This window comes from Oncorhynchus mykiss, chromosome 9 (genome assembly GCF_013265735.2).
Source record: "Oncorhynchus mykiss isolate Arlee chromosome 9, USDA_OmykA_1.1, whole genome shotgun sequence".
Classification (NCBI taxonomy): Eukaryota; Metazoa; Chordata; class Actinopteri; order Salmoniformes; family Salmonidae; genus Oncorhynchus; species Oncorhynchus mykiss.
In genome coordinates this window covers 66,619,546-66,643,008 of record NC_048573.1, presented here as the reverse complement: position 1 = coordinate 66,643,008, position 23,463 = coordinate 66,619,546, and the positions used below count along the sequence as shown (strand labels likewise).

Genomic DNA, 23,463 nt, shown 5'->3' with positions numbered 1-23,463 from the left:
ACTGTCAAACATGGTGGTGGCAGCATCATGGTTTGGGCCTGCTTTTCTTCAGCAGGGACAGGGAAGATGGTTAAAATTGATGGGAAGATGGATGGAGCCAAATACAGGACCATTCTGGAAGAATGGTGGAGTCTGCAAAAGACCTGAGACTGGGACGGAGATTTGTCTTCCAACAAGACAATGATCCAAAACATAAAGCAAAATCTACAATGGAATGGTTCAAAAATAAACATATCCAGGTGTTAGAATGGCCAAGTCAAAGTCCAGACCTGAATCCAATCGAGAATCTGTGGAAAGAACTGAAAACTGCTGTTCACAAATGCTCTCCATCCAACCTCACTGAGCTCGTGCTGTTTTGCAAGGAGGAATGAGAAAAAATGTCAGTCTCTCGATGTGCAAAACTGATAGAGACATACCCCAAGCGACTTACAGCTGTAATCGCAGCAAAAGGTGGCGCTACAAAGTATTAACTTAAGGGGGCTGAATCATTTTGCACGCCCAATTTTTCAGTTTTTGATTTGTTAAAAAAGTTTGAAATATCCAATAAATGTCATTCCACTTCATGATTGTGTCCCACTTGTTGTTGATTCTTAACAAAAAAATACAGTTTTATATCTTTATGTTTGAAGCCTGAAATGTGGCAAAAGGTCGCAAAGTTCAAGGGGGCCGAATACTTTCGCAAGGCACTGTATATACAGAGGTGTCTAACCCTCTCCCCTGAACACTCCCTCTGTTTCTGTCTCTCCCTCACTCTCATTCCTGCTGTTCTCATTCTCTCCTCTTATTCTCCCTCTAATGATGACCAATTAGTCTATTGGGTTCACCGGTAAACTCAAGTGATTATGATGCTGATGATGATTCTCTCCCCTCTCTGCATCTCTCTCTCTCTCTCTCCCCCCCCCCCTTCCTCCAGTCCCCTTGAAGGCTCCTCAGAATGTGGCTATGGTGCTGCTCAACAGTTCAGCCATCAGGGTGACATGGGAACCAGTGAACGAAAAGACTGTCAGAGGACACCTGCTGGGATATAAGGTGACTTGCACCATGTCCATGTTCAACTCCAGCTCTGGCACTGAAATAGCTTCTACTACAAGAGAGATACAATGACTGTCAATTTCCTGTCCCCTTTACTCCTTCCCCCCTCTGTGTGTCATATCAACATCATAACCATGACATTATGGCCACATAGAGCTTTATAACTTCTTCCCTCCCAGATCCACCTGCCGGGCTGCATGCATTACACATCATAAACATGACCTCACAGCTACATAGAGCTACATAGAGCATTATTACAGCTTATAACCTTCCTCCTCTGCCCTCTCTCCTCACCAGATCCATCTGCTGAGGTTTGGCTCCAGGGGCCACCACCAAGGCCGTAGGGCTAGAGAGCCAGACACCAGTGTTGAGGTGGAGACAGGGCCCAAAGAGGAGAAGAGAGTCCTGGGGGGACTCAGACCCTACTCTCACTACACCCTCACTGTCACTGTGTTCAACAGCAAGGGAGAGGGCCCCCCCTCCGAGACTCTGTCCTTTGAAACTGACGAGGGAGGTGAGAGAAAGGGAAAAGCAGGGGGGGGGGGGGGGGGGACAGTGTACACTGCAGTGGAAGGATACTCTAATCAAGCGTGCCTGTGTTCCTGTCAGCTCCTGGCCCCCCGATGTCCTTACGCCTGGACAGCCATGCAGGCACAGAGATGACCCTACACTGGACACCTCCTGCCCAACCCAATGGGGTTCTCAAAGGATACCTGCTGCAGTACCAGAGTGGTTACCTTACTACACCTCTCCCCCTTAACTGGCTATCTTTATTCAGACGAGGGTAGTCTAGTAATCTAGTGATGTGCCCTTGAGCAAGGCACTTAATCCTAATTACTCCTTTAAATGACTGAAATGTAAATATGTGTGTTCAACTGACTGTCACAGCAAGTCTACACATCTTGTCTGTTTCTCTGTCTTGTAAAAGACAACAGTGCTACTTATTATCATATGGTATCACTGATCTATCTCTGTTGTTTCTCAGTGACATGTTGTTGATGTATTACCAGTCACTTCTAGAGATGGCTAGTGAATTATATATCAATCATATTCCATCAATCCATCAAGACAAACCTACATAACGTTATAGACTATTCCTCAACTATGTCAGAGACAAACCTACATAATGTTATAGACCCTTCCTCAACTATGTCAGAGACAAACCTACATAATGTTATAGACCCTTCCTCAACTATGTCAGAGACAAACCTACATAATGTTATAGACCCTTCCTCAACTATGCCAGAGACAAACCTACATAACGTTATAGACTATTCCTCAACTATGTCAGAGACAAACCTACATAACGTTATAGACTATTCCTCAACTATGTCAGAGACAAACCTACATAACGTTATAGACCCTTCCTCAACTATGCCAGAGACAAACCTACATAACGTTATAGACTATTCCTCAACTATGTCAGAGACAAACCTACATAACGTTATAGACTATTCCTCAACTATGTCAGAGACAAACCTACATAACGTTATAGACTATTCCTCAACTATGCCAGAGACAAACCTACATAACGTTATAGACCCTTCCTCAACTATGCCAGAGACAAACCTACATAACGTTATAGACTATTCCTCAACTATGTCAGAGACAAACCTACATAACGTTATAGACTATTCCTCAACTATGTCAGAGACAAACCTACATAACGTTATAGACTATTCCTCAACTATGCCAGAGACAAACCTACATAACGTTATAGACCCTTCCTCAACTATGTCAGAGACAAACCTACATAACGTTATAGACTATTCCTCAACTATGCCAGAGACAAACCTACATAACGTTATAGACTATTCCTCAACTATGTCAGAGACAAACCTACATAATGTTATAGACTATTCCTCAAATGCTGTCACAGAAAAACGTTATTGACTGTTCTAGTCGACCTTTCCTCTCTATGCCCCTATAGTCGTGAAGAGTGACGACAGCCCGATGCATGTGGAGACCATAGACGACCACACTGATAGACAGACACACACACACACACACACAAATAAACACACGCACACACACACACACCCTAACCTTCCTGTCTGCCCTCTGTAGTCGTAAAGAGTGACAGCCCGATGCAGGTGGAGACGATAGACGATCACAAGGTCACTCACCTGACCCTGAAGCAGTTGGACCCTCACAGCCGCTACCGCTTCTACCTGAGGGGGCGCACCTCGGCCGGGGACGGAGAGCCTATCACCAGGGAGGGGGCTACCACACTGGACGGAGGTAGTACTGCAGGATGAATATTTATAGAACACACCGAGAGGGTTTACACTAACAGGTTGACTGATTGAGAGCCTATCACCAGGCACCACACTGGAGGCAGTACTGCAGGAGGAGTATTTATAGAACACATCGAGAGGGTTAACACTAACAGGTTTATTGATTGAGAGCCCATCACCAGGCACCACACTGGAGGTAGTACTGCAGGAGGAGTATTTATAGAACACACCGAGAGGGTTAACACTAACAGGTTTATTGATTGAGAGCCTATCACCAGGCACCACACTGGAGGCAGTACTGCAGGAGGAGTATTTATAGAACACACCGAGAGGGTTAACACTAACAGGTTTATTGATTGAGAGCCCATCACCAGGCACCACACTGGAGGCAGTACTGCAGGAGGAGTATTTATAGAACACATCGAGAGGGTTAACACTAACAGGTTTATTGATTGAGAGCCTATCACCAGGCACCACACTGGAGGTAGTACTGCAGGAGGAGTATTTATAGAACACACCGAGAGGGTTAACACTAACAGGTTGACTGATTGAGAGCCTATCACCAGGCACCACACTGGAGGTAGTACTGCAGGAGGAGTATTTATAGAACACACCGAGAGGGTTAACACTAACAGGTTGACTGATTGAGAGCCTATCACCAGGCACCACACTGGAGGTAGTACTGCAGGAGGAGTATTATAGAACACACCGAGAGGGTTAACACTAACAGGTTGACTGATTGAGAGCCTATCACCAGGCACCACACTGGAGGTAGTACTGCAGGAGGAGTATTTATAGAACACACAGAGAGGGTTAACACTAACAGGTTTATTGATTGAGAGCCTATCACCAGGCACCACACTGGAGGCAGTACTGCAGGAGGAGTATTTATAGAACACACCGAGAGGGTTAACACTAACAGGTTTATTGATTGAGAGCCCATCACCAGGCACCACACTGGAGGTAGTACTGCAGGAGGAGTATTTATAGAACACATCGAGAGGGTTAACACTAACAGGTTTATCGATTGAGAGCCCATCACCAGGCACCACACTGGAGGTAGTACTGCAGGAGGAGTATTTATAGAACACACCGAGAGGGTTAACACTAACAGGTTTATTGATTGAGAGCCCATCACCAGGCACCACACTGGAGGTAGTACTGCAGGAGGAGTATTTATAGAACACACCGAGAGGGTTAACACTAACAGGTTGACTGATTGAGAGCCTATCACCAGGCACCACACTGGAGGTAGTACTGCAGGAGGAGTATTTATAGAACACACCGAGAGGGTTAACACTAACAGGTTGACTGATTGAGAGCCTATCACCAGGCACCACACTGGAGGTAGTACTGCAGGAGGAGTATTTATAGAACACACCGAGAGGGTTAACCCTAACAGGTTGACTGATTGAGAGCCCATCACCAGGCACCACACTGGAGGTAGTACTGCAGGAGGAGTATTTATAGAACACACCGAGAGGGTTAACACTAACAGGTTTATTGATTGAGAGCCTATCACCAGGCACCACACTGGAGGTAGTACTGCAGGAGGAGTATTTATAGAACACATCGAGAGGGTTAACACTAACAGGTTGACTGATTGAGAGCCCATCACCAGGCACCACACTGGAGGTAGTACTGCAGGAGGAGTATTTATAGAACACACCGAGAGGGTTAACACTAACAGGTTTATTGATTGAGAGCCTATCACCAGGCACCACACTGGAGGTAGTACTGCAGGAGGAGTATTTATAGAACACATCGAGAGGGTTAACACTAACAGGTTTATTGATTGAGAGCCCATCACCAGGCACCACACTGGAGGTAGTACTGCAGGAGGAGTATTTATAGAACACACCGAGAGGGTTAACACTAACAGGTTGACTGATTGAGAGCCCATCACCAGGCACCACACTGGAGGTAGTACTGCAGGAGGAGTATTTATAGAACACACCGAGAGGGTTAACACTAACAGGTTGACTGATTGAGAGCCTATCACCAGGCACCACACTGGAGGCAGTACTGCAGGAGGAGTATTTATAGAACACACCGAGAGGGTTAACACTAACAGGTTTATTGATTGAGAGCCCATCACCAGGCACCACACTGGAGGTAGTACTGCAGGAGGAGTATTTATAGAACACACCGAGAGGGTTAACACTAACAGGTTGACTGATTGAGAGCCTATCACCAGGCACCACACTGGACGGAGGCAGTACTGCAGGACGATTAGAAGTAGAACAACGGTTTTGTCTACACAATGTGGAAATGTGTCTCCCAGTTTCATACACATAAAACCCGACATTAAAACATATTGTTTACTGGTGGATGTATCATGCTGTGGTGACATTGTGGAGTATTAGCGCATAAGTAATATTATTGAGTGGTTTAACACTAAAAGGGTGAAAGAGATTCTAACTTGGTGATTCTCACGAAAATGGCACACAATTGAAATAAACATTTTCCACCATAATTCTTCTTGGATCACTAAGATTAGTATCTGTATTGATCTATTTCATAATTATTGTTATGTTTATTGATGAAATATTATGCATTCTACTACAATTTCCACAACTAGCAATGTCAAATTCTCATTACCGCAGCAGTTTTTGAAGTCCCAAAAAGTTATTAACAAATCTAATATTTTTTTAACATTGCTTACATAATGAAAAGGCCTGAGGTAAACATACAATGAAAACAAATATATTTCTTATTTAACTATAAACTTTTACTTTATCATTTATCTCATTAATGCAACACACAATCTTTTTTGAATCTTGTTTTTTGTCAAAATGACTTATTATTTTTATGTACACATATTTGGATAAAGAACAAACACACCATCTGATTCGGCCAAAATGACTTATTATTTTTATGTACACATATTTGGATAAAGAACAAACACACCATCTGATTCGGCCAAAATGACCAAAGTAGACATTTATTTATCCTATATTTTCTAAATATTGGTGCTTATGACAATAATAAACAGGTTTTGTAGATGAGAATGTATGTTTTGGTAATGAGTGTTGCAAAGTTTTCCATTGAAGAACTGTAATGAGCTCTACTAGAGATTCATTAACCCAATACATCATCAAACTGTCATCTGTTAATCGCAAAATTTGACTTGCATAATACTGAAATCACTGATCTTAATAAAATTGACTAAATTACCCCTCATCTTAATTATAAGTACTGTAATGAGGGGTGAAAGTGGAATTAATTTCTTTGCACATTTTTTTATACTTCAAAAATGACAGGGTAGCCTACTCTGCTGACGCTGACAAACAGATGTTGTCTGATCCATATAATCGTCCTATGAAAAGGGGCGACACATAGAATATGACGTCCATCTAACCTGTAGGAGGAAATTATTGTCCAAAAACAAACAAAAGTGGCATATACCAGGCGGTGTCAGAGGAAGGCCCCAAAAATTGTCAAAGACTCCAGTCACCAAAGTCATAGACTGTTCTCTCTGCTATCACATGGCAAGTGGTACCGGAGTGCCAAGTCTAGGTCCAAGAGGCTTCTTAACAGCTTCTATCCCCCAAGCCATACGTCTGCTGAACAATTCATCAAATGGCCACCCGGACTATTTACATTGGCCACCCCTTTGTTTTTACACTGCTGCTACTCTCTTGTTTATTATCTATGCATAGTCACTTTACCCCTACCTACATGTACAAATGACCTCGACTAACCTGTACCCCCGCACATTGACTCAGTACCAGTATCCCCTGTATAGTGCCTCGTTATAGTCATTTTGCTGTGTTATTTAAAAAATATATAAAAAAATAACTTTATTTAGTAAATATTTTCTTAACTCTATTTTCTTTAAACTGCATTGTTGGTTAAGGGCTTGTAAGTAAGCATTTCACTGTAAGGTTATATTTGGTGCATGTGACAACTACTATTTTATTTTATTTTATTTGAAGACAGTTTATATGCACACTTACCGGGGATATGGCCGATGTAAGATAGGCTCGTGTTTGCTCCTTTATATTAAGAATGTTGATAAGACAGATTGGAGTCTTTTCATTGTCAACTCTTTACAGCAACAGCTTTCCATGATTGTATATTTAAATATTGAGATATGCCTGGCTGGGTCTTTCTGCTTTTCACTGACAGACGCAACTTAACAATCATCTACACTGAACAAAAATATAAACACAACATGTGTGTTGGTCCAATGTTCCATGAGCTGAAAGAAAAAAATCCAAGAAAATGTTCCATCCTTACAAAAAGTTTATTTCTCTAAAATTCTGTTCACAAATTTGTTTACATCCCTGTTAGTGAGAAATGTCTCCATGGCCAAGATAATCCATCCACCTGACAGGTGTGGCTTATCAAGAAGCTGATTGAACAGCATGATCATTACACAGGTACACCTTGTGCTGGGGACAATAAAAGGCCACTTTAAAATGTGAAGTTTTGTCACACAACACAATGCGAGGGTGACGAGTATTTATGTCTGTAATAAAGCCTATCTCTATCACTGGCTCCCCAGTGGCTGGGCCTGGTTGCGAAGTGGGTGGGCCTATGCCCTCCAAAGCCCACCCATGGCTGCACCCCTGCCCAGTCATGTGAAATCCATAGATTAGGGCCTAATTTATTTCAATTGACTGATTCCCTTATGAACTGTAACCCAGTAAAATCTTTTAAATTGTTGCATATTGCATTAATATTTTTGCTCAGTATATTTGGTAATTGCTGCGCACGCTGCCCTTCCAACTATAGGCAATGCGATTTAAAATTATATTTTTAATTATTTTATTTTAGATTTCTGTATAGACAGGAATACGCTAATTAGGCTATATACTTTTGGCTATTTAATTCAATTTACTTTAGGAAAAGCTTAGCTTCTCCTAGCATTATGGACACGCTGCCTACAGTATGCATCACGCTGCCTACAGTATGCCTTTTAATGTGATGATGTTATGATGTTTTCATCCGATTGTCAATAACTTAACAAAGGCTGTAGGCTACACGCGCACTTTCGTTCACGTGCACTGTGCACACGCAATTTGATGAATGGAAACAGACATAATTTATCCTACCAGTAGCGTAATGAAATTATGTGAATGTTGTGAGACCTACACTTGTAGCCTGAATTGATTGGATCCACTGTTCTCCACGCGCACCTCGGTCTCCGCCACACATCTCCGCCTTGTCCACGACCGTCTCTACGGAAGGCCAAGAGTTTCAATCCATAAATCTCGGCCACTCATCCGCGCCTTGACAAAGTGTAGGGTTCTTCTCAAACCATAACGCAATTTGAAGCGTATACTACAAAATAAATCGCAAATTGTTCATGTTAATTAAATAATGGTGTATTGGCCTATATATTGTGATCGGAAGGGCAGCGTGCGCAGCAAATACCAAATATACTGACTGTCACGTTTTACCGGTATGGCGTACCCCCACTATTTATTTTAACCTGACTGTAATTACGCGCAAGTATTTTCAAACGTGGATTTAAGTATAAATAAGTCACTATAAAAAAACGAATTTCTCCAAGGCCTTTACAGGCAATGTTGGTGTAATAATGACATGGATATGTGTGGTTCCAAGTTCCAAGGTATTTTAGATGCATTTCAAAATTGAATGGGATCCTAAGGATAAATTACATAACATGATATGCCTGTAAAGTATTTAAATATGTGGGATATGGACCAAAACTGTCTTGGGATATCAGACGACAGTATAGGTAAGCGCTAAAACAGGTGCACCTGTCAACATCTCCTCCTTTAAGTGGCAGGGTTGCTCTTTGCTGAAACACAAACTCCATATTGTGGCTTCAAGTAAATTAAATGTGTATTTCTTGACAACCCCTACTTAATCAAATAACTGATGTTTTACAAAAAAAAGCTATACAATAGGTGTAAGCAGTGGGCCTTGTGAATAATTAAAGTTACCAGCACATCCCCTGACTTTACATTATAATGAGCTTATTATCATTACATCAATTAAGGTTCTCATGACTGAAACAGACCGAAAAATGATGCGGAAATTAGAAACCTAAAAATGATGCGTAAATTAGAAATGTGTGTTTTGTTAATGAAAGGCCCTTCGCTCAATCTTCAGGTAATAGGAGACAGCCATTATGAGTCAGCAAACAATTGACCACATCACTAAAGCCCATTCATGCCTCCACGTTGGTAAGGTAATAATTCTCTAAGTTTTTCTCAATTTGAGCTTTTTAGTAATTTCGGCAATGAGAAGGTCAAGTGTCGTAAAGGGGTTGTTTTGAGAATAAGATCCTCATTCTGAAGGCATATAGGTGAATAAATGAAATGAACTTCATCTAAGGACTACGCCTCTAGATTATGTATCATGGGTGAATAAATGAAATTAATTTGTGCTCGTGTAACAGTATAACGTTAGACCGTCCCCTCTGCACACATCAACAACAGTCACCCACGAAGCATCGTTACCCATCGCTCCACACAAACCGCGGCTCTTGCAGAGCAAGGGGAACCACTACTTCAAGGTCTCAGAGCAAGTGACGTCACCGATTGAAACGCTATTTAGCGCGCACCGCTAACTAAACTAGCCGTTTCACATCCGTTACACTCATCTAAGGACTACTCCTCTAGATGATGTATCATGGGTGAATAAATTAAATGAACTTGTGCTCATCCAAGGACTACTCCTCTAGATGATGTATCATGGGTGAATAAAACTTTGATTGGAATTTTTACAGCAACTTGAAAAAGTGTTATGTAATGAGAAACAAACACACTGTGTTTTTATGTAAGAAATATTATAGTTTAATGTAAACTTCAACTAGTATACCATTTGTATGATTTATGGACAAACAACAGCAAAATATTTTGTGTTTTATTCAGTTAGGTTTGGTTTTTCTAAGGTAAAATTGTATAAAATGATCAGATAATTTAATCTGGATGCATTTTGGTAATGAGAATTTGGGGTGAAATCTGTACAAAATTATTGTAAAAATATCAAAGGTATTTCAAATAAAATACTGCACCATAAACTAGGCATCTTAGTCTTTAGAATGATAACTGATTGTTGCAGATGCATCATGGTTTTCTAACTCAATTTGCTACTGCCATGGTTACAACTGGTTCCATGAGAATCACCCGAACCCCTTCTCAACCCATTCCAGCTCCTCCGTCCAACATCAGCTTGTATGTAGGAGAGAAGTCTGTTAACCTGAGCTGGGTGCCAGGCCAGAGACAGAGGAGTGTGAGCTTCCAGGTCCAGTACCTCAACAAGCAAGGTACGTATGAGCTTTGTGTGTGCATGTGGCCGTGCAGGTCCTGTACCTCAACAAGAACATACACTACCAGCTGACCAACAGTATACCTGGAACACACCAAACACACATGTAACTGACTGTAAATGTGAAATTTAAACATAGTCGCTCTGGAGGAGACTGACATGTTTTTAAAATAAAAATCTTTAAATATAACTTCACTCCCCTGCCTGTAAGAACAAGAAGGAAAAATATATATTTTGTCTATTTCTATGTCTAAACAAATAAAGTGGTTATTTTGTCTTCAGACGGTGGGAAGTGGAAGCAGTCTGAGAAGCTGAACTCGTCTGCATCATTCTACCAGCTGAAAGGTCTGACCCCGGGGTCACAGTACCGCCTCAGATTCACCTTCAGCAACAACACCTTCTGGGAGACTGAGATCACCACAAAGGGAGCAGGTACCGGAGGCAGTAATATATATATATATATATATATTCTGGGAGACTGAAACCGAGGGATTGGTAGGAATCCCAGGCTACACACACACACACACACACACACACACACACACACACACACACACACACACACGCACAGCAAAACAGCTTCTCCTTTGGGCCTCTCCTGACTACATCTGACAGTGTGCAGCAGCACTCTGCTATTGTTGGAAGTGCTTGGCTTTGAAATGTCCTACATGAAAGAGGCTAGATGGCAAGACGTTCAGAGGCCAAATGAAGTGCTCCATTAGTAGTATTTGTTTGGGGAATTGGACTGTATTTCCTACATCCCTAGTGTAATGTATGTTAGGTTATGTCTGTGTGAGTGTGTGTATCGACTGAGCCACAGTGCGTGTGCGCTCCATACCCACCCTCTCTTCTTAATCTCTTCTCTTCCTTTCATCCTTCCTTTCATTCCCCTACGTCTCTCTACGATCCCTTGCTACGACCCTCTCTCCCTTTCACTCGATCTCTGTCCATTCCCATCTGTCTTCCCTCCCTCCCTCCCTCCCTCCCTCCCTCCCTCCCTCCCTCCCTCCCTCCCTCCCTCCCTATGTAGGGGTGATGGATATGCAGACAGGCTTTGCTACTCAGGGCTGGTTTATTGGGCTCGTGAGCGCCATCGTGCTGTTGCTGCTGGTGCTGCTCATCCTCTGCTTTATCAAGAGGGGCAAAGGGGGAAAGTATTCAGGTAGTTGTAAATATAACACCACCAGATACCAGACAAACCACGTCAGGTCTAACACACCACATATACTGTAGAATGTAGTTTATAATAAACCACATATACTGTAGAATATAGTTTCTAACACACCACATATACTGTAGAATATAGTTTCTAACACACCACATATACTGTAGAATGTAGTTTCTAACACACCACATATACTGTAGAATATAGTTTCTAACACACCACATATACTGTAGAATATAGTTTCTAACACACCACATATACTGTAGAATATAGTTTCTAACACACCACATATACTGTAGAATGTAGTTTCTAACACACCACATATACTGTAGAATGTAGTTTCTAACACACCACATATACTGTAGAATGTAGTTTCTAACACACCACATATACTGTAGAATATAGTTTCTAACACACCACATATACTGTAGAATATAGTTTCTAACACACCACATATACTGTAGAATGTAGTTTCTAACACACCACATATACTGTAGAATATAGTTTCTAACACACCACATATACTGTAGAATGTAGTTTCTAACACACCACATATACTGTAGAATATAGTTTCTAACACACCACATATACTGTAGAATGTAGTTTCTAACACACCACATATACTGTAGAATGTAGTTTCTAACACACCACATATACTGTAGAATGTAGTTTCTAACACACCACATATACTGTAGAATGTAGTTTCTAACACACCACATATACTGTAGAATATAGTTTCTAACACACCACATATACTGTAGAATGTAGTTTCTAACACACCACATATACTGTAGAATATAGTCTCTAACAAAATGCATATATTCCTGTAGGTAGTTACAACAAACCACATATAAAATATGGTAAGTAAGTAGCCTTGCAGGAGCCTTGGCTGTTTCTATAGTTTGAGGCAGCTTGATGTACAAGTACACCTCCTGGACAGGATGCTAGTCAATCACAGGGCCTTAGCCCCAATCTATCTCCTTAATGCTGAGTGCCAAGCAAAGACGCATCAGGTCCCATTTTTACAGTCTTTGGTATGACTCGGCCGGGAATAAAACTTCCAATATCAGGGCGGACACTCCAACCACAAGTCCACCGAGTTGGGCCATACCAGATTGTTTCTGAGAAACCCTATATGTCAGGGAGTTTCTGACAAATCACATGATATGTAGCAGACCAGGCAGCTCTAAAAAAGCAAAACACATTCTCTATATTGTTGTGCTGCTAGTTCACTAACTGGCCAGCGTCTATGGCATTACCAAAACCTCAGCCAGCCACTAGCTTAGAAAGGACATTCTACTGATTAATGAACAGATACCGAAATTAAATTATCTCTCTCTCTCCCTCCCTGTCGCGCTCTCTCTTTCTGTCTCTTTCTGTCTCTCTCTATTTCTGTCTCTCTCTCTTTCTGGCTCTCTCTCTCTCTCTTTCTGGCTCTCTCTCTCTTTCTGTCTCTCTCTTTCTGTATCTCTCTCTTTCTGTCTCTCTCTGTCTCTCTCTCTTTCTGTCTCTCTCTCTTTCTGTCTCTCTCTCTCTTTCCATCTGTCTCTCTCTCTCTTTCCATCTGTCTCTCTCTCTCCCTCCCTGTCGCGCGCTCTCTCTCTTTCTGTCTCTCTCTCTTTCTGTCTCTCTCTCTTTCTGTCTCTCTCTCTTTCTGTCTCTCTCTCTCTCTCTCTCTCTCTCTCTCTCTCTCTCTCTCTCAGTCAAAGATAAGGAGGAGGGTCAGGTAGACTCTGAGGCGCGCCCTATGAAGGATGAAACATTCGGAGAGTACAGGTTGGCCTGTCTAATCAAACGATATACTGATTATTAGGCATTGATCATGTATTAATATTCCTTCAAACCTGTAGATTATATAATTGTTGAATATTAGTTAAAAAGATAGTTTACCCAAGTTACAAAATGACATATTGGTTTCCTTACCTTGTAAGCAGTCTTTGGACAAGGTAAGACAGCAATCCATGGTTTGGCTTTGTTTACCTGGCTGCTGTCATGAAAATGCAAAAAAATAAATAATAATAATAATAAAAACAAACAATGCAAGTCAATACCCTGCAAATTAGCATGTTTTAAATGTCAACATAATCGCTTTGATTCCCTGTTTGAAAAGATATGTGTGTTTTTATCCCAGCGTCCTGTGTTCATTACTGTTCCTCTCTCCCATAATGCTTTCCCCTGCTTTGCCAGATCTCTTGAGAGGTATGCTGTAAGGTGCTCTACTCTGCATGCCTTTCCTGCAACTGAGTCCAAATAGTCTATGTTTTTTCTAGAGGCTCTCCCATTTATCCTCTTCTTTTCCCAGTATACCTTGCCAATACCCTTCCTATGGCTATGTGATACAATACAATGACTGACATTGGTATGTGAACCGCACAGGAGGTTGGTGGCACCTTAATTGGGGAGGACGGGCTCGTGGTAATGGCTGGAGCGGAATCAGTAGAAGGGTATCAAATACATCAAACACATGGTTTGATGCCATTCCATTCGCTCCATTATTATGAGCCGTCATCCCCTCAGCAGCCTCCACTGGTGAACCACCCACACATAGTAACACTCTCCCACCTACCAACCTCCTTTCATCTCCCTCTTTCTTTCTATACCTCTCTATCCGTCTTTCTCTACCCCCCCCCCCCCCCTCTCCCCACAATTTATCCCTCCATCCTGTAGTGACAACGAGGAGAAGCGGACAGCCAGCCAGCCGTCTCTGTGTGATGAGAGCAAACTGTGTATCAGTGATGACAACCTGGATGGCTATAACAACGGTAGCATTGCTGTTACTGAGGTGACCATGGAAGACTCCCTGGTCAGCCAGTACAGCCGACCCAGCGAAGCCACCCCGGACCCGGGCACACTGCAGGACAGCTCCCCCCTCAATCCCAACACCACCACCAATGGCCTGCCCAACTCGGCCGCCATTTTAGATTAGGCTAGTTAGTTAGAGGTGGCCGTTTTAGATAATCCCGTTGCCTTAGTAACTGTTTATCTGTTAGACCAAAATATCTCTGTCAACTACAGTATAACATGTCAACAATATAAACATGCCCACTGCCCACACACTCCTAGCTATCTCTAACACATCTATCTAGCTATCTACTTGACTGACTTTTCCATTGATAAGATCACTGACTGTATGATCAATATACTACTGACCATTCAGAAGCATCTGTTATTCTACAATGTTATCTATCTAGCCATATACAGTATTATAGATATGTACAACATGTTCATTATGAGTTCCAGTGCCTAGTGGCCCTCAACACACAGCACCAGATTACATCCTTACTCTAGTCCTCTCTCCTCCTCTACTCTACTCCTCTCTTATCTACTCTACTCCCCTTTTATCCACTCTGCTCCTCTCTAATCTACTCTACTCCTCTCTTATCTACTCTACTCCTCTCTTATCTACTCTACTCCACTCTTATCTACTCTACTATACTCCTCTTCTCCTCTCTACTCTTATCTACTCCTCTCTACTCTTATCTACTCCTCTCTTATCTACTCTACTCCTCTCTAATCTACTCTACTCCTCTCTAATCTACTCTACTCCTCTCTAATCTACTCTACTCCTCTCTTATCTACTTCTCTCTTATCTACTCTACTTCTATCTTATCTACTCTACTTTCCTCATCTTCTCCTCTCTACTCTACTCTTCTCCTCTTATCTACTCTTCTCCTCTTATCTACTCTACTCCTCTCTACTCTACTCTACTCCTCTCTACTCTAATCTACTCCTCTTCTCTACTCCTCTCTACTCTATTCCTCTTCTCTAATCTACTCCTCTCTTCTCTACTCTACTCCTCTCTTCTAATCTACTATTTTCTATTCTAATCTACTAGTCTCTTCTCTATTCTAATCTACTCCTCTCTTCTCTACTCTACTCCTCTACTCTAATCTACTCCTCTCTACTCTACTCTAATCTACTCCTCTCTTCTCTAATCTACTCCTCTCTTCTCTACTCTAATCTACTCCTCTCTACTCTACTGTACTCTACTCTCGCCTTTTCACTACAAGAGTGACTTCATTATTGGTATGATATTGTAATTTATATGTAGACCTCTAGCTTTCTGTATCTATTCTGTCTCTTTCTACGGTGTATTAAACTGTCAGCTGATAAATGTCATCTTTCCCATACCTCTTCATGTCATAGTATAGCATAACATAACACTATTACACACTATAATGTGTGGTAGGGCACAGTAGTTCTGTATATTTACAGTTAGCTGGTAGTAAAATACACAGATTCTCTCCATCTTTCTTTCATTCTTTCTTTCTTTCATTCAAGCCATGAACAATGTACGCTGGCAATCCAAAACAGGCTTACCTGATCAGCAGATTGGGCTGAAAGGCATATCTGTAGATTGGTTGCTTTATGTATCTAATGTATAGAATGTGTTCTTTGTAGGGCTGAGTAGAAATAATATTTACATGCCAAAAACTCTTTGTTTTGAATTAGACAATGGTAAGAATGATGACAAGAAGCAGACGGAAACAAGCATTTAAGAAGGAGAACAGAGGTATCTCTATAGAGAAGAACGAGACTTAGAAAGATCACGTTTTTTTTTAAATGTCGCTCTGAATGTAAATACAACCCAAAATATTGTTATTTATCGATGAGTTTGTTTGATAAAAATGTGTGTTTTAAGTTTACTTTAAAGTTGACTTAAAAATACATTTCATTTGTGTTTTGTAACAGCGAACCTATGAATGAATACTTGTTTTGAAGGTGATGACGGTTAAAACAAATATTCAATAGGACAGAAAAAAACTAAAAGGCAAAAAATGTATCTTCACACCATTTCATGTTACAAACGCTCTAAAAGAAAACTAAAAATATACATTTTACATCACTACTAGTAGAAGTGCGCATGTGAGATTTGGTTCTGGGTGTCAAGATTAATCAGTAGCTAATGTCATTTTAATATATACAGTAGAATCAAAACCCACCTATTGAAAGCAGAGGTTAAAAAGTAGGCTAATGTTCCTCATGTACATCAATGTTTTGTTTCCTGACTTTAAAGTGTCCCTTTGTAGTCCAGTGAGTAGCTGTTGAGAGTCTATGTACTGTGTTTGAAAATACAATTTATTCCCTATGTAGTGCACTAATTATGGGACTAGGTTTCCATTTCATACACTTTTTGTGCTGAGGTAGTGTGATGATGAGGCAGGGAGGGATGCAGTGAGCTAGCTTGTGATGAAGCAAGGAGGGATGCAGTGAGCTAGCTTGTGATGAAGCAAGGAGGGATGCAGTGAGCTAGCTTGTGATGAAGCACCACAGGGAGCATATGCAATGTGCTGACTCTGCTCTCACTGCTCACCCAGTCAATCTAGCCTACAGTCTATTCTGAGACAGACCCAGGTTCAAATAAGATTATTTTTATTTCAAAGAAGAGTTTGATTGGGCCTGCCTGGATCGCCAGAGACCAAGGTTTGCACCTTTGGGACTACTCTATTTGTTCCATTGTGCCAGGCAATCTCAATCAAGCACAGCTTGAAGTATTTGAGAAAGGGTGAATACTATTTGAACCCAGGTCTGACTGCAAGCCAAACCGTTACTGTTCAGTGCATCCCCAGGGAGATGGGAAAGAGAAAGTGGGATTGACTCTGGCTTGGCAGAAAGACAGTGGGTCTGAACGAGAGGTTTGAGTGAGCCCAGCTCCCTGTAGTTTGCTGTTACAGACACACTCAGGACAAAAACATTTCTTTTCAGAAATCTATTTTCATATGGGAATGAGAAAATGAAGTAATATGCCAGTTATTCTATCACAACTATGGATTACGTCACAAATGGCTCCCTATATAGTGCACTACTTATGACCAGAGCCCTTAGTGTTCAGAGAAATAACCATATGCCCTGGTCAAAAGTGAACTATATGGAGAGGGTGCCAATAGAGCTGCTAACCATCTGTGTTTATCATGGTGTGATTTCAGGACAAATGTTTGCTTTGAAAGAGTGAACTACTGAACACACAGATACTCACTCTACTGCCTGCCAGCCTGCCTGCCTATATATCTATCTGGCTCTGCTTTGCTTCTTACGTGGTCAGTGAGGAGATCGTCTAAGCCAGACTTAGCGACAGCGTTTGTTTTTTCCCCTCTGTTTACTTTCCTTTCCTGTTTTTTATACTTACAACATAAAAGCAAATAAAAAAAGTGAATAAGAATTGCGTATAGAGGAGAATGACAGCAACAGCTTATTTTAGGACATGACATTCATGGATTTATATTCGTGATGGAGGGAGGGGAGAGACACTATGTACACTATGTATTTCACTGCCTGAGGGGAGACAGAGTGCCTCTGTGTGCTTTGTTTGGGGTGCAACACTAGTCAAATGGATTTGGGGGACTGGAAGGTACAGTAGTGAATTCACACCCTGGTCCCAGATCTGTTTGGGTTGTATAGCAAACTCCTATGGTTGTTATCATGCTAAAGTCGTAGGAGTTGGCAAGACAGTACAAACCGATCTGGGACTGGGCTAGTGTGCTCGTGCCATTGGTTGAGACTGAAGTGAAGTGGGTTGGGATCACTGTATGGAGGGGGTCTTGTACTGTATGTTATGGGCCCAATGACAATGTAACTATCTGCATTATGAATCAGCTACTTGTAACTAAATATGTGATTGATTAAATAAAAAAGAACTTGGAACAATCTGAACCAAAAGAGGCATCATCGGGTTGTCATCCTTTAAATTACTCATAGCATTCATGTCTAAAGACGATAACATGCATGTTTATCTTCAAAAGATAAGCCAAATTAGATACTGACCACGACACATGAAACATAAAAGAACAGCTAGATAGTAATTTTATACATCAAATACAGCTCCTGAGAGAATAAGTTGCAGAACACTTCAACATTTGACCTAGTGACTAAATCTTATCGATAAAAGACATGAAAGCATGTAACGCGTGCCTATACCATAAACCTGATTTTATTGTTGTGTTGTGCCTATCATCTGAATCTGAGATCCCGTATTGTGCGGTGAGTCTGTGCTGGTGATCCCCCAGCGTGAGCTGCTGCTGAAACGGGTGGTTCTGGGCTGTGGGTCGGCTGGTGTACAGCTGCTTGGCCAGGTACCGCTGACTGGTGGAGACAAGATGGAAAGAAATACACTCTCACAGACTGTTTTTACAATAAAACAGTCCCTCTTTTTATGTGAAAACTGGGACTTTCAATTGTTTCACCATGTACAGTATCTCTTTATACACTGCAAAAAAAAATAAAGGGAGCACTTCTATGTACAAGAAGCAGCAAACTTTGTGGAAATTAATATTTGTGTCATTCTCAAAACCTTTGGCCACGACTGTACAGTTGAAGTCGGAAGTTTACATACACCTCAGCCAAATACATTTAAACACAGTTTTTCACAATTACTGTCATTTAATTATAGTAAAATTTCCTGTCTTCAGGTCAGTTAGGATCACCACTTTATTTTAAGAATGTGAAATAATAGTATAGAGATTTATTCATTTCAGCTTTTATTTCTTTCATCACATTCCCAGTGGGTCAGAAGTTTACATACACTCAATTAGTATTTGGTAGCATTGCCTTAAAATTGTTTAATTTGGGTCAAACGTTTCGGGTAGCCTTCCCCAAGCTTCCCACAATAAGTTGGGTGAATTTTGGCCCATTCCTCCTGACAGAGCTGGTGTAACTGAGTCAGGTTAGTAGGCCTCCTTGTTCGCACACACTATTTCAGTTCTGCCCACAAATTTTCTATGGGATTGAGGTCAGGGCTTTGTGATGGCCACTCCAATACCTTGACTTTGTTGTCCTTAAGCCATTTTGCCACAACTTTGTAAGTATGCTTGGGGTCATTGTCCATTTGGAAGACCCATATGCGACCAAGCTTTAACTTCCTGACTGAGGTCTTGAGATGTTGCTTCAATATATCCACATAATGGTCCATCCTCATGAAGCCATCTATTTTTTAAAGTGCACCAGTCCCTCCTGCAGCAAAGCACCCCCACAACATGATGTTGTGCACCCCTGTGCTTCACGGTTGGGATGGTGTTCTTCGGCTTGCAAGCCTTTCTCCTCCAAATATAGCAATGGTCATTATGGCCAAACAGTTCTATTTTTGTTTCATCAGACCAGAAGACATTTCTCCAAAAAGTACCATCTTTGTCCCCATGTGCAGTTTAAAACCAAAGTCTGGCTTTTTTTATGGTGGTTTTGGAGCAACCTTTCAGGTTATGTCGATATAGGACTCCTTTTTACTGTGGATATAGATAATTTTGTACCTCTTTCCTCCAGCATATTCACAAGGTCATTTGCAGTTGTTCTGGGATTGATTTGCACTTTTCACACCAAAGTACATTCAACTCTAGGAGACAGAATGCGTCTCCTTCCTGAGTGGTATGACGGCTGCGTGGTCCCATGGTGTTTATACTTGCACACTATTGTTTGTGCAGATGAACGTGGTACCTTCAGGCTTTGTACCTTCAGGCTTTTGGATATTGCTCCCAAGGACGAACCAGACTTGTGGAGATCTACAATATTTTTTCTGAGGTTTTGGCTGATTTATCTTGCTTTTCCCATGAGGCACTGAGTTTGAAGGTAGGCCTTAAAATACATCCGCAGGTACACCTCCAATTGACTCAAATAATGTCAATTAGCCTATCAGAAGCTTCTAAAGCCATGACATCATTTTTGCGAATTTTCCAAGCTGTTTAAAGGCACAGTCAACTTAGTGTGTCAACTTCTGACTCACTGGAATTGTGATACAGTGAATTATAAGTGAAATAATCTGTCTGTAAACAATTGTTGGAAAAATGACTTGTGTCATGCACAAAGTAGATGTCCTAAACGACTTGCCAAAACTAGAGTTTGTTAACAAGAAATTTGTGGAGTGGTTGAAAAACGAGTTTTAATGACTCCAACCTAAGTGTATGTAAACTTCCGACATTAACTGTAGATATATATATATATATATATATATATCATTGAATGAGTAGGTGTGAATACTTTCTCCCACTGAATGAGTACCTACTGATTCAAGGGTTTTTCTTTATTTGTACTATTTTCTACATAATAGTGAAGACATCAAAACTATTAAATAACACATATGGAATCATGTAACCAAAGAAGTGCTAAACAAATCAAAATATATTTTATATTTGAGATTCTTCAAAGCAGCCACCAATTTTCTCGATGACAGCTTTGCACAGTCTTGGAATTTTCTCAACCAGCCAGGTTAACATGTTCTCTTCTCCCTTACTATTCGGGGTAATGTGTAGTCTGACTTTAGATTTGTCATTACGAACAATTTTTACCTCGAGGAAGGGTCAGCCATAGACTCAATTAGCCCCGTAGCCAGACAGACCCGCTATGATACTTTACTTCAGTGAAACAGAATGTCAGCTCACAAGATTAGGCTGGTTGAACCTCCTAAATCAAGAGACTACCTGCTACAATGTCTGTGTCTGTAGTGCAGCGAAGCTACTCTGCATAATGGGTAATTAACAGAAACCACATAATTGACATGAAAAAACAGTGTGAACATAAGCATTTATAATGATGCTTCCCACTGGGATGAATCTATTCATACCAAGTCAGTCAGGCAAATGAGTCGAGGGGAAAAGCTTTGATAAAAGGACACTCACTCTGCCCACGCATAATGTGTGTATGTGTGTGTGTGTTGTCGCGTCTAATGTGCTCGTTATCTCTCCTGAGTGAGTGTGTACGCATCATTTAATTTCTTCAATTCGTTTTGTAATTTAAAAAATGTAAAAACCTGTGAGTACTCACAATGTCACGGCTCAGTCTCACCAGACTGGCTTCCTGATCTGCATCCTTGGCTGGTGTGTGTGTGTGTTAGAGTGTATGTGTGTGTTTTTGTGGTGTGTGTTTGCGCGTGTGTGTGTTTTTGTGGTGTGTGTTTGCGCGTGTGTAAGTAGAAAAAACATGTTGACTCCCCCTACTTGTAGAGAAACTCCAATGCCATCCTCCTCTCTTTCATGTTGCCAAAACTGTCTGTTTTCACTCTGTGATACAGTACACACTTTTAATTTTGTTGTCCTAGGCTACCTGGCTAAAATGCTTACTCACTAGCCTAATTTCCTTTCATGGGCAACGATTAGCCAGCTAGTTAACATTAGTCTACTACATCTAGCTACATGTTGAACTTCCAGCCTCTCAGGCCAGGTGCACAATGTATGAATATATGGTTGGATCAGAATTACTGTTATAATCTTTGGCCAGTACGGAGAATTAAGTAAAACCACATCTCCATACAATTTTAGGAAAGGAACAATTTTAGCTAGCTAGCTAGCCACCAGAGGACAACACAACGAGATGCAACAATTACAATTTTTTGTCAATAATGACATTTGGCTTGATGTGATGTGATTGGTGTGAAGCCCAATCCAAACTGGCTTCCCTTTAAAAAAATGTTTGTGCGCCAGGACCATTCACAGTGGAGTTCACTCAGTTTAGCTCAATGCTGATTGGCTATTATTATTTATTTTTAAATGATCAAGGGAGGCCAAATGCTCTCTGGCTTTGCTTGCATTCAATGCTACGGGGGCAACAATGTCAAACTCTTTCTGACCAGACATGATCAGGTAGATAGGCTACACATACTGAGACAGAGGGGCGCTATTTCGTTTGCTTGGATGCTTTCTCCGGTCAGATACACTACATGGCCAAAAGTATGTGGATACCTGCTCATCGAACATCTCATTCCAAAATCATGGGCATTAATATGGAATTGGTCCCCCCTTTGCTGCTATAACAGCATCCACTCTTCTGAGAAGGCTTTCCACTAGATGTTGAAACATTGCTGCAGGGACTTGCTTCCATTCAGCCACTGATGTTGGGCGATTGGGCCTGGCTCACAGTCGGCGTTCCAATTCATCCCAAAGGTGTTCGATAGGGTTGAGGTCAAGGCTCTGTGCAGGCCAGTTAAGTTCTTCCACAAAGATCGGAATTGTGCATGGTGATCTTAGGCTTGCGTGCGGCTGCTTGGCCATGGAAACTCATTTCATGAAACTCCCGATGAACATTTGCAGCTGAGCCATTGTTGCTACTCACAATAACAGCATTTACAGTTGATTGGGGCAGCTCTTGGCAGGGCAGAAATTGTACAAACTGACTTGTTGGAAAGGTGGCATCCTATGACAGTGCCACGTTGAAAGTCACTGAGCTCTTTAGTACAGGCCATTCTACTGACAATATTTGTCTATGGAGATTGTATGTTCAATTTTATTCACCTGCCAGCAACGGGTGTGGCTGAAATAGCCAAATTCATTAACTTGGAGGGGTGTCCATATCCTTTTGGCCGTGTACTGTACATTTAGCCTCTTGTGAATTGAAGAAAATGTGTTTGTATTTTCTTTTTTTCTTGGTCAATTTTTTGGGGAAGCCTGGCTTCCCTTGGCATCCATGAATACACCCCACTGTCTGTCTATATCTTGCCCTCTGTTGCTTACCGAAGGCCTTCTCTCATTGACCCTCCATCTCCTCCAGTTCTCTTCTCTCCAATGCTTGAAGATCCGAGCCTGGAGCGCAGCCTCGGCGGCCAGTCGGCGTTCCACTGCCACATTGGAAAGGTTGTCCACCGGCAAATCAACTTTATACATTCTCCCTATAGTTTTGAACAGGGCTGTAGTTGGCTGAAAAGTTAAACAAAACAGATATTTGGTTGCTTTGGCATTTAAACCTTCTAAAATGATTGCGGTCTGAAATCAATTTCATTGTAATGATTTTATCAGTCAGTGTACTGACATTCGAAATAAACATTAACGCTTGAAGTTTATTATGGCATTTTGATAAATCGTTGCA

At 41.4% G+C, this 23,463-nt stretch overlaps 1 protein-coding gene and 1 long non-coding RNA gene across 10 annotated transcripts in view; one reads left to right on the top strand and one right to left on the bottom strand.

Annotated features, from left to right (window-relative positions):
• Positions 1 to 15,089, top strand: part of l1cama (L1 cell adhesion molecule, paralog a) — a 123,206-nt gene extending 108,117 nt beyond the window's left edge. For 2 of the 9 annotated variants that reach the window (XM_036988735.1, XM_036988738.1), the window contains 11 exons: positions 914 to 1,029; positions 1,330 to 1,546; positions 1,642 to 1,761; positions 3,100 to 3,273; positions 10,402 to 10,515; positions 10,800 to 10,949; positions 11,548 to 11,679; positions 13,386 to 13,458; positions 13,617 to 13,628; positions 13,870 to 13,881; positions 14,350 to 15,089. In XM_036988735.1, the coding sequence (XP_036844630.1) occupies positions 914 to 1,029; positions 1,330 to 1,546; positions 1,642 to 1,761; positions 3,100 to 3,273; positions 10,402 to 10,515; positions 10,800 to 10,949; positions 11,548 to 11,679; positions 13,386 to 13,458; positions 13,617 to 13,628; positions 13,870 to 13,881; positions 14,350 to 14,608 (1,379 nt within the window). In that variant the 3' untranslated portion in view covers positions 14,609 to 15,089. The remainder of the gene's footprint in view (positions 1 to 913; positions 1,030 to 1,329; positions 1,547 to 1,641; positions 1,762 to 3,099; positions 3,274 to 10,401; positions 10,516 to 10,799; positions 10,950 to 11,547; positions 11,680 to 13,385; positions 13,459 to 13,616; positions 13,629 to 13,869; positions 13,882 to 14,349) is intronic. The other 7 variants (XM_036988737.1, XM_036988736.1, XM_036988740.1 and 4 more) reach the window with 7 other exon arrangements.
• Positions 15,090 to 17,183: 2,094 nt separating this feature from the next.
• Positions 17,184 to 23,444, bottom strand: LOC118966099. The gene is made up of 2 exons (XR_005053327.1): positions 23,112 to 23,444; positions 17,184 to 18,762 (listed from the first exon to the last, which is right to left on the bottom strand). It is a non-coding gene; the product is annotated as an uncharacterized LOC118966099 (long non-coding RNA).
• Between the last annotated feature and the right edge of the window lie 19 nt (positions 23,445 to 23,463).